Raw genomic sequence first — 11,754 nt, forward strand, 5'->3', positions numbered from 1 at the left:
GAGGAGAAGGGGACGACAGAGGATGAGATGGTTGGATGGCATCACCAACTCAATGGACATGAGTTTGAGCAAGCTCAGGGTGTTGGTGATGGACAGGGAAGCCTGGCACGCTGCAGTCCATGGGGTCGCAATGAGTCAGACATGACTGAGCAACTGAACTGAACTATGGCTACTTAAGCATATAAACTTGATATTATCCTGTTGTTAAACCTAAATTCATTTTAGAAAACAGAAATACAATCCTTCATGTAACTTTGGGTAGTGTACAAAGAAACATTCTGTGGATTTTGTTACTGACGACAATTAACATTTGAGGTAAGTTTAGAATGTTAGAGGAAGTAACTATTATAAACAGTCCTTTTCTTTCTTTAGACCGTGGTCCTATGCTTGTGAACACCCTGGTGGATTATTATCTGGAAACCAACTCTCAGCCTGTATTGCACATCCTGACTACCTTGCAAGAGCCCCATGATAAGGTACCTGCTGAGTGGTAGAGATGTGATACACTTTCTCCGAGGGCCGTGACTGCATCTCTGTAGCCCCAGTGCCTGGTGTGTTTATAGCTTACTGCTTCCGCTTCCGTGTGCCAGTGATGACACTGCTCCCAGATTGTAGCTACACATACAAATAGTCGTCAGGACTTTTGTTTCCTGAAAAGGTTTCAAAATACAACATATTTCAGAGGCCTTCAAAGATCTTGCTCTCAGAAGAAATCCTGTCATCCTAAGCTGTAATTGTATAGTGATGATGATCCATAAGGTACCCATCTTTAAACACTTTTAGACTTTTAATCCATATGGCAAAAGCTGTAAATGTGGGTACCTCATGGGGCTAATTGCCTAGTGCTCTTTCCAGGCACCAGGCACTTGGAAGGCTCCTTTATGTTTTGTTTTTGCTTTTATTTTTGTTGATGGTAAATAGCTAACAAAGCCTTGCAGTTGCACATTTTGATTTGTCTTGAGTTTGTATGTACTGGCGATTTACTTAACTGGGATTTGAAGGCCTTGCCATTGTCTGCCTTTTACAGTACATCTTGGGTTGTTTTTTTGTTTGTTTTGTTTTTTTTCACTCTGGGCTGAATTTTAACTTCTACTGCTACCGGAGTTATATGTGGGGCCAAACGACGGAGGTGAGGCCCTGGTAGCAATAAGCAGCTGCTTCCAGCAGGATCCCCTGAAGCTTCAGCAGCCTCCACTTATTAGAGGCTTATTAGAACAGTGGTTATTCTAAGAAGTGGCCTGTTTGTATTTCAGAAAGATACAGAGGAGTCTCCTTCCCGCTTACAGACCTGTATTGTGGGGACTCTCTTTCAGGAGTTGCAGACTGGCTGCCCTCTCTTAGGACTAATGCAACACAACAGTGTGTTTGTTTGCATGGCTTTAAAAAAACCTTGAGTTTGATCTCTTTACCTGCATGACCTTTTTTTACATCCAAGTGACCGCTCAAGAGACTGGCATTGGTCACTGCTGCCTATCCTCATGTGCACTTCACGCATTCACATGAGTGTCTCCCTGGGGTCCCTTGACTTTCCCTAGCTTTACTGAGATAATTTCTCTTGTTCTTGTGCATGTTCAGCACCTCTTGGACAAAATGAATGAATACGTGGGCAAGGCCGCCTCTCGGTTATCCGCCCTCTTGCTACTGGGCCACGTCGTGAGGCTGCAGCCGTCATGGAAGCATAAGCTCTCTCAAGCACCTCTTTTGCCTTCTCTACTAAAATGTCTCAAGGTACGATGTTTGTAAGGATTTGCATGGAATAGCTTCATCATATAATTTCTGAAATTCTGAGTACTTTAAAACAAGCCAGCTAGATTTTAACTTTGAGAGTTTAAAAACTCCTAGGCGTTTGGTTCTTCTTGTAATGTAACACAGTTCAGACTTGGCACTTAGTCAGGTCTCAGTGCATCACTGTGTCTAGTGCATGTGTGGTCCAAGCAAATACGGTCACTTTTCGGTCAGATTGGTTCAACAATATGCTCTCCCAGCCCTCTTTGATTTCATGATTGTCTAGCCTTTTCTAGTTAGAAATGTACTGGTTTGTCTTGGGGGAATTCCTATTTCTGCATTCTCTTTTGGCTAATAGCAAAATGGCTAAGACTTTAACTATTTAGGAGCAGGTTCTGGTCACAGCTGTAACTGAGGGTTTTTTGGTAGAAGCCCTTACCAGACTGCATCCTGCTTTTTTTGCACTCAGCTTAGTGCACTATTCTACAGAGTCAGAACCTAAGTAGGGCCTTATGGTTTTAGTTTTGACCATAGCTTACTGAAATACTTAGGGCATTTGTTTAATCTGTTTTAGTTCCTGGACTTGTTTCCTACCTGTAAAATAGGGAAATGTGGGTAATGTGAGCTGCCTGCACCTCCCAGACGTGAGGACGTCCAGTACTGTTGGTTCCAGGGTGGCCACGCCTTTGAAGGTGTCTGACACAGCACCGTGCAGGTTGATTTCTATCTCTGCCAGCAAAGGGCAGCGTTTATCCTTCCTAGAGGTGGGTCTCAGGGAGTCATGGTGGCAGGGCATCATAACGATGTGCATTTAACAGCTTAATTTTTTTAAATGAATGGGTTGATGAGAATATAATCTGATTTTGAGGCACACTGTTTAGTTCAGATTGAAGAATACTTAACCTTTTCCAAAAGAATAAGCCTTGAAAATTACTTACAAAGTGTTAACCCAGACTTTCAGTCAGGATGTTTTGTTAGTGTTTTTGTTTTTGTTTTTTTTAGTCAGAACTCATTACAGATTCTTGATTCTCCTATCAGTATTTTGTGATTTCCTACTAGATATCTGCCATAACAGATGGCTTGGTGCTCGATGTAAAAACTAAATCTATTTAAAACTGTATTTCCAGGTACTTTCCCTGGTGGTCCAGTGGCTCGGACTCCATGCTCCCAGTGCGGGGGGCCCAGGTCCTGACCCTGGTTGGGGGACTAGATCCCACCTGCCACAGCCAAGAGTTCTCATGCCACAGCTGAAAACCCTGCATGCTGCAGCCAAAGACCTCCCATGCTGCAATTGAGACCTGGCACTACCAAATAAATAAAGTCATATTTATTAAAAAAAACAAAAAACCAAACTTTATTTCCAGACTCATAGGTTCCTTTTTCATGAGGAATAATGAATGTTCTAACCTGCATGGTGGTCTTTTGTTTAATGTCTTGTTTCTTCAGTCTGAATTCCAGTCACTTGGCAGACATTCATAATTTAATTATGGGTCAGGTGAGCTGCTATAGCTAGTCTGAGTTAATTTATTATTCATTGGTTATTAAGTTCAGTTAGTCTAAATTTGTATGACTTGATGTTTAAATTGTAGATGTGGTCAGAGGTCCCCGTATCTTTTTTATTTTCTGGTCTCTAAATACTGCTGTGAGGTGAGCCACTAAGAAGATTTGTTAGTGCTATACTCATTTCTTATTAAGGTATACTTCTGTTATGATCCTTTAGAAATAGAGAATGACTTGTTCACGTATTAGGTCTTTTTAACTGACTTTTAAAGAGTAAGTACTTCATAATTGGGCTGAATGAACAAGAATAGCAACATTTCTTTGTTCTGTTCAAAAGCAACTCATGCTTCCCGCCAAGGGCTATTTATTAGCACATCCGAAGTATCTGGGTTTGGGGTTTTCTAAGCCACGTTTAAGCGCTGCCCTGCATGAGTTTGGTGCCTGAGTGTAGTCCCTGCAGACTCAGCCTGGTCGAGCTGGTCCTCAGCGGCTTGTGGTTCAGTGTTGTGCCCCAGCATCCTAAGAGGTAGGACAAGTCTATGCCGGCGTTCTAACTTGAGAACCTCTTAAGTGTGCAGATCTAATGCTGCACACCTGAGAGGTGTCTCTTCTCGCTTGACCTTCCCTCCTTCCCTCCTACAGATGGACACCGACGTCATTGTCCTCACAACAGGAGTCTTAGTGTTGATAACCATGCTCCCAATGATTCCGCAGTCGGGGAAACAGCACCTTCATGATTTCTTTGATATCTTTGGCCGTCTTTCGTCATGGTGCCTGAAGAAACCAGGTAAAGATCTCCTCCTATACCCGTCATGCTGCACCAGGTGAGTGCTTTTGTGAGTGATGAACGGTCATGTGCTGGAAGAGAAGAACATGTTAGAATCCTGTTGCTGAAATGGTTGGTTGTCACCAGACAGGTGAGGGAACACCTCAGGTATTTTCCACCAGGGGCACAAATAAGAAGCAAAACAGGGACTTCCCTGGTGGTCCAATGGCTAAGACTCCAAGCTTCCAATGCCAGGGGTGTGGGTTCAATCCCTGGTCATGAAACTTAGATTTCACATGCCAAGAAATTTAAAAAAAAAAAAAAAGGCATGACTGTTGAAATGCTGTCCTTATTTTGTTGGCTTAAGAGGATTAGTTGTCAGAGAAACTGAGTGGTGGGTACAGCTTCCTGATTTTCAATAAACTGAAAAACAGCTTAAATCTGTGTTGCAGCAGCACGGGACTACGCTTGTGGGGCGTGTTTGTTCTCCTCTTGGTCTGTAGTGACAGAGCACAAGCTTCTGGTTCAGAGAACTCATCTATTGTACACGTGGACGGAGGAGAGAGAACGCGGCTGTTTCTGATTAGTGTTCTAGCTTTTAGTACAGGGGGTTTTGTTTCTACATCAACAGGTAGTACAGCTCTATCAGAATGACTCAGAAGCTGTAAACATGTGAACTTTGGCTCTTTTGGTCCTCCCAGCATGAGATGTTCACATCAAAAGAATGAAATGTATAAGCCCTGGGAAATGGAACACTGTGGCTTCTTGTACCGGATTAAGTAACAAGCCCGAGGCCTGTATGATGCCGACTTGTCTAGTAGGCTCTTCCTGGGGAGAAAGGAGTGGCCTGTCCTTTTTTTAGGGGAGCTTTATATATACCATTGGGATTTTCCATAGGGTCTGGATAAGGCTAGATGAATTAAATTTTCTGTTTCTCCCACTCTTAGCTCTTTAAGCTAATTTCAGATAGTAGCTTCTCTGTAGTTACGAATCTGCATAGCTAAGACTACGAACTGTTTTTAAAAGGTTCTCAAACATTCATTCCACAAATATATGAATGCCTGTTAGGCAGCAAGCTCGGTGAGCGCTCTCAGGGCACAGAGGTGAGTGAGTTGGTGGTCTTCTTGAGGTGTGTACTGAATCAGGCTGTGGAGATGTACGATGACAGCTTGCAGGGGGTGTTCTTGTAAAGGTGCTTCAGTATTACAATTCTAGGGGCCCTGTGAAGGGGCGCCTAGAGAGGAGGCAGGGATTAGATGAGTGCACGCCTCTGTGGGCCACTCCAAGTAGATGGGAGTTTATCCAGAGGCCAGGGGAGCCACCCATGGATCTCAGACAGTGGTGTCTGGTATGTTCAGATTTGGGTTTTAGAAAACTGCTCTCCTTTACTTACTGTCTTCGGGGCAAGGCGGGGCACACATACGCAGAAAGTCCCATTGGCAGCCTGTGTGCGTGTCTGTCTTGCACACGTGTCCCGTGTCCAGCTAGGACCCCCCTCGGTGGATTTCTTTTTTAGGCCATGTGACAGAAGTCTATCTCGTCCACCTCCACGCCAGCGTCTACGCTCTCTTCCATCGCCTGTATGGGATGTACCCTTGCAACTTTGTCTCCTTTCTGCGTTCTCACTACAGTATGAAGGAAAACCTGGAGACTTTTGAAGAAGTGGTCAAGGTAAATGAACACCCATTTGTTTGCCGTTTAGTGTACTATGGAGATGGGCTGCATTTGTAAGTTTCGTATTAAATGTTAGGGAAATTTTGAAAAGAAATTCAGCCTTCTTGCCATCTTGCCCACTGCCCTCAGCCCTGGTAACTATGAATCTGTTTTTCGCCTTTATAGGACTTGCGTGTCCTGAACATTTCAAGCTTATGGAATCATAGAATATGGTTTTTTGTTCATGGCTTCTTTCACTTAATGTAACGTTTTAAGATTCATCCATGCTGTGGCCTGTGTCAGTACTTCATTCCTTTGTATTGTCAAATACGTTCTATTGTGTAGAAATACAACAGAAATTAAGCCTTTTATAACTTGTCAACCCAACTCTTTTAGCCAATGATGGAGCATGTGCGAATTCACCCGGAATTAGTGACTGGATCCAAGGACCATGAACTGGACCCTCGAAGGTATGGAAACTGAACTAGTGACAGAATCTCATAGACTCACTTGAGAAATTGAACACGGGATCTCAGAGGTGTCCCTTTTGAGATGTTATTGGAGAAGACAGGTTTTTCTGTTTATTTCATTTTAAAGGACTTGCACAGTGAAGCATTTTGCGTGCATGAGTCTAAGACATACTCCTCACTGACAGAGGAAGAGGTTGCATTGCAGGTGCCTGTCCCGCAGGACCCCAGCGGGCTGGGAACCCGGTGGTCTGTGATCGTGAGAGGTGGGCGGTGATGGGTGTGCTTGGAAACAAACACTGTGGGAAGTCTGGACGTTGAGTGGTCGGATTCCCCTGGTCGCTTTCTCCATCCTGCTTAGCCAGGTGACTGCCATTTTCCACGGGACCTGGTGGAAGTGCCCAGTTTTATCTCTGGAGAAGTGGAACCTGCCAGCCTCCTTAGTTGAGAATGCCAAGCATGGTGGAACGTGGAGCTGAGTCATGACCAGAAAGGAGGGAGTGAAGTGAAACCCTGCACACCGAGCTGTGGGAGGCTCAGCCCTTCCCTTGCTTCTCTGTGGCTCCTCCCCGGGCAGGGAGTTGATGCCTTTTGGAGGAGAAGTGGTCCTCAGATATTGATGTTTGAGGATCTCCCCCTGAAAAAGATGACTCACTGCTTGATCACCTCAGCAAATCTCAGATCTCCACAAGCCCTCCCTCTGCTACACAGACCTTTTATCTGAGCAACTTGCTGTGAGGTACATGTAGAGGAGCTTAGAAAACGTGTAAGAAAAGTTTATAGTAATGTATGGATGCTTGTGCAGACACCACTTTAAAAACATGGGACAGTACCCTCTCCATTTGTAATCATCTTTGTCCCTGGTCCCTGTCTTACCTCAGAAACACAACTGCTGTTCTTGCTTTCATTTTAATCATTCTCTTACTTAAAAAAAATATATGTGTATTTGTTTTTAGTTATTTTGTTTTTTGGTTGCAGTGAGTCTTTGTTGCTGTGCACAGGCTGTCTCTAGTTGCAGCGAGCAGGGGCTACTCTCTGCTGCGGTGCATGGGCTTCTCATTGTGGTGGCTTCTCTTGTTGCAGAGCATGGGCTCTAGAGCATAAGGGCTCAGTAGTTGTGGCTCGTAGGCTTAGTTGCTCCATGGCATGTGGAATCTTCCCAGATCAGGGATTGAACCCATGTCCCCTGCATTGGCAGGTGAATTCTTAACCACTGTGCCACTAGGGAAGTCCTCTCTTGCGTGGTTTGACCACATGTGTTGTTTCATTTTGAAAGCAAGCAAAGTCTGGCCTTGGAAAAGGCAGTCTTGTCACCATGAGATGAAGGTTCCCAGGAGGTAAGAGGAAGAACCAAGAGGGAAGAACACACGGCTTACCCTAGTCAGGGCATCTGGTGAGACCCATAGCGAGAGCCAGGTACTGAATGTGCTGCCGAAATACGGCAGAGGGAGGAGACTGCTCTGTGTGCCCTTGTGGCAGCTTCCGAGTATAGGTCAGAGAAGAATCCTTCTGTGGGACGAGATGAATGTCCTTAGCTAATCTAGGGAGAGTAGGCACTTCATCAGTGTATTCATTAATCAAGACAAGCTAAGTCACAACACGTTATCTAGGCCAGGGTTACCTACGCCGCCTAGACGCTCTGTCCCTCAGTTGGAAAGATGGTTCGGTGGCAGCAGAAGCCTTAGTGAGGGCCTGCACACGCCTGTCTCAGCGTGCGTTCTGGTCTCAGCGGTCGTCTTCTGTGCCTCGTGTGTGGCCGCCGTCTGCCTCGGCTTCTCTGTGCCTCTCACCTGTGCACATTCTCCCGTTTCCTCTATCTCATGCCTTTTTGGGTTCACTCCTGTTTTCATGGGATTTTAGAGAAAGGATGCTGTTTTCTGTGTGGGTATAGATTTCTGGGTTGGGAGTCATTCTCATTCAGCGGTTGGAAGGCGTTATTCCATTGCCCCTTTGCCGCCAACGCTGCTGTTGAAATCCAGAGACATTCTTATTTCTGATCATCTGCGTTTATTGTCTTCTCTTTGCTCTCAAAGTACCCTGAAACTTCTAGTGATGTCCCTTGACATGAATCTGTTCTCATTTTTCAGTCTGGAAGCTCTTACCTTTAAATGCTAGGAAATTTTCTGCAAAATTTTCTGCAGTTATATTGTGCTTGATTTCTTTTCCTCTGCTATCTCTGTCTTTCCTTCTAGAACTCTTAATGTTCTGATTGAGACTTCCTGGAGTGGGTCTCTGCTTTTCTTTGCTCTCCTGTTTTTTCTTTCTGCTCTCTTGTCCTATTTCCTAAAGATTTAATTGTCTTTAGCTGTTAATCCTTCTGTATTCATTTCTGCCACGTTTTCAGTACCTAAGAGCTCTTTTTAGTTCTCTGGATGCTCCAATTGTTTAAAATTGTAGCCTGTTTTTGTTTCATGGATGCAGTCTCACGTCTTTGATAAGACTGATGGGAGTTTTTTTGTTGGCTTTTTAATAAGGTTTTCTTTTTCCTACATAGTCTGTTTTCTCTAAACTGCTCTATTGTTGTTGTTTTTAAAATTTTGAGGCTTTCTGCAAAGATCTGGTGATCCACTTGTATTTGGATGAGGAGACTAAAAACCTCTGTTCACAAGGATGGGGCTTGTTGACTTTGTGCTTTCTTGTAGGTTGTTCTGAGCATCTGTAGGAGATGCTCATATCAATATTGGTTTCCTTTTGAGTTGGTCAGACTTTTTTAGAAAAGGGTCTTCTGATTTCTAGTCTTCAAGAGTTGGGCTACTCCTGGAGAGTAGAGACTGCTTGGTGGGAGAGATGAGTGGTCTTGGCCTTCAGAATGTACATGCTCACTTAACTCCTCTCTTTAGAGTGCCTCGGTCCCTTGACTGTGTTGAACCTCTTCAGATATGAGTCCAGATTTCGGAAAGCCAAGTGGGATCTCGGGGCTCAGGCAGCGTTTACCCCATCTTCCTGATTTTAGCTGCCCTGATTGACCTGTCGTCACTCATCTCCAGTTCCATAAATACTTCTTGTATACAAGTTCTTTTGCTTTTCAAGGATTCTCCAGTATAAGTCAGGTTGACTTTTAGCTTTGAAACATTGGCAACTTAGGATTCTGCTTTCTGGGATTCAGTCACTACTTGCCCTCTGGCTTTCTGGTTTCAAACACGTGGTGCTGTTCTCTTTTCTCATTCTTCTCTTTCTTGTAGGTTTATATTTAAAAGGAAACAAATGTTGGTGGGGTTTGGGGGTATTGTGCAGTTGCATGCACACGTCCAGTCTGTTGTGTTAATTAGGAAATCTCCTGGTTCAACTTATAGAGCCTCACTCACCATGGATAGGCGGGTCATCTGGCCCTTGAAGAAAGGTTCTAGCACCAGAGACAAGAGACCAATGTAAAGAGTAGATAGAGGAGCTAGCAAGAAACAAGGATAATGCAGAGAGCAAAAGAAAACATGTACAATAGCTGTAGAGATGAGACATTAGTGCATATGTAAAGTTCAGGATGCTACACAAGAGACTAAAGAAAGCAGTGCTGAAAATTTAAAACTATAGCTAAAATAAACATTTTGATAAAAGAATTGGAGGGTATATTTGAGGATATCTTAGAGAGCAGAATCAAAGGATAGAAATGAGTTAGATGAAAGAAATTTGAAATAATCAGTCCAGAAAGTCTAACATCCAATATATGGGGAGGAGAAAACTTTGGTGGGGGAAGAAATTGTGAAAGAAATAATAGAAGAAAATTTCCAATGCAAGTACAAATGATACAAGAAAATACAATCATAGAATTGAAAGACATGAGTTTCCAGGTTGAAGAGGTTTATGTAGTTCCCAGCACAGTCAATGAAAAAGAATGCTACCAGCTCAATACTGTGAAATTTCAGGAAAAAAAAAACCAGTAAGGATCAGAAATCAAAATGAGGTTAGCTTCTGAAACACTTTCAAAATGGAGAGAAAAAGATTTTCAACTTAGAATTTTATTCCTAGCCCGCTTGCCTATCAAGTATGAGACAGTTTTAGATACGCAGGGACTCAAATTTACCTCACATGTACCCTTCTTTAGTGAACCATTGAAGCGTGTCCTTCACCAAAATGAGAGTAAAATCAAGGAAGACAGAGTCCAGGAAGTGGGGGACCTGACTTAGGGTCTTCGGCAAGGGGAGTCTTGGTATAACTTGTATAGCAGTGCTAAGAACAACCAGTAGGAGAGGGAGGGCTCTGGCAGGCAGCTCTTTAGGAGAAGGTGAACAATCTCAGTAGATGGTTTGCATTTTGTTACGTCAAAATTATATTAGGCGTTTTCCTCCAGCTGTTAGAGCAAGTTTAGGAAGGATTAGTATTAGATACATGGAAGACTGAGGCAAAGAAACAGAAAAATTTAAACTCTAGAAGAAACTAAATTGAACAGAAAGGGAAATATTATAGAATACTCTTTAGCTTAGCTGTCAGTGGTACTGATCTAGTCATTATAAAGAATCGTTCAGAATCAGTTTAGAAACAACAAAACAGTGATCTACTATTTTGAGAGCACTGGGGAGGAGGGAAAGGGATCTGTGGAAGTGACCTAAACGCTCACCTACCGTAAGGACGTTAATAGTTGATGTCTAGAAATTCAGTTGTCAGAAATTTGATGCCTAGAAATTTGGAGGTAGGGTTACAATTTAGCTGGAAGCTGAGCCCAGAAAGTTCCTTCATGCTCTTGGTGGCCAGTGTCCTCTCTCACTCCTGGCAGTCATGATCTGCTGAAAGCATGCTTTTGCATGGTGGGGTAACTTTCTGTAGACCCTGTCTCTGGTTGGACCTTAGGTTGTCTCTTTTCTTCTGTGACAAGCTGTACTGACTGTTGTTGTCCATCTTGATATGTGTCTGTTTCCACAGGCTGATTTCTTAGGCACGGAACTCTGGATCACACAGCAGGACTCTTGAGACAATTCTTTAAATATCCTCATGGGCTTTCTCTAGGTTTGAGACATGCTGAACTGTATTTCTGGTCTGGGGATGGGTTAGAATCCTGAGGCTTTGATGGGAGACCTTAAGTCAGCCTCAGCTGCCTGGCAGTTTCCAGGTTCCCCTGTTCTGTTATTACTTTTGTTCCAAAGGAGAGTCCCCTGCTGACTGCTCTGCATAGTCTGTATTCTGTTTTGAGGCTGTGCCTGGTCTATTGTTGCTGAAACTTTGGTTTCAGAGTAGTTTCTGATAACTTGATATAACCATTTTAAATAGGGTATAGGTTTGTAAGGCTTCCCTGCTGGCTCACTCCTCCTGCAGTACTGGAGACCTCCTGCAATGCCGGAGACCTAGGTTCAATTCTAGAGAAGGAAATGGCAGCCCACTCCAGTGTTCTTGCCTGAGAAGTCTCATGAACAGAGGAGCCTGGTGGGTTATAGTCCGGGGTCACAAGAGCTGGACATAACTTAGCGACTAAATCACCTCCACTATAGGTTTGTAAAATGAATGGCTAATTCCTTTTATCGTAGTGCTAGTTTGTACTTGGGCTGGGGTGGTTCTGCCTCATTCTTTGCTGTTCATAGTTCAGTGGCTGGCATTGAGTCTGCACTCTGAAGTATTTGATGGTTTGATTAAATGGATTATAGCTTGCATTTCTTGACTTTGATTGTCTTCTACAGGTGGAAGAGATTAGAAACACATGATGTTGTCATAGAATGT

General features: G+C 43.6%; 1 protein-coding gene across 1 annotated transcript in view; it reads left to right on the plus strand.

Moving 5' to 3' along the window:
- TSC1 (tuberous sclerosis 1) overlaps positions 1 to 11,754 on the plus strand; it is a 48,214-nt gene that overhangs the window by 20,490 nt on the left and 15,970 nt on the right. The window contains exons 4-9 of the mRNA XM_010856939.1: positions 373 to 476; positions 1,576 to 1,728; positions 3,868 to 4,012; positions 5,508 to 5,662; positions 6,041 to 6,114; positions 11,715 to 11,754. Of these exons, the coding sequence (XP_010855241.1) occupies positions 373 to 476; positions 1,576 to 1,728; positions 3,868 to 4,012; positions 5,508 to 5,662; positions 6,041 to 6,114; positions 11,715 to 11,754 (671 nt within the window). The remainder of the gene's footprint in view (positions 1 to 372; positions 477 to 1,575; positions 1,729 to 3,867; positions 4,013 to 5,507; positions 5,663 to 6,040; positions 6,115 to 11,714) is intronic.

This window comes from Bison bison, unplaced genomic scaffold (genome assembly GCF_000754665.1).
Source record: "Bison bison bison isolate TAMUID 2011002044 unplaced genomic scaffold, Bison_UMD1.0 scf7180017864375, whole genome shotgun sequence".
NCBI lineage: Eukaryota > Metazoa > Chordata > Mammalia > Artiodactyla > Bovidae > Bison > Bison bison.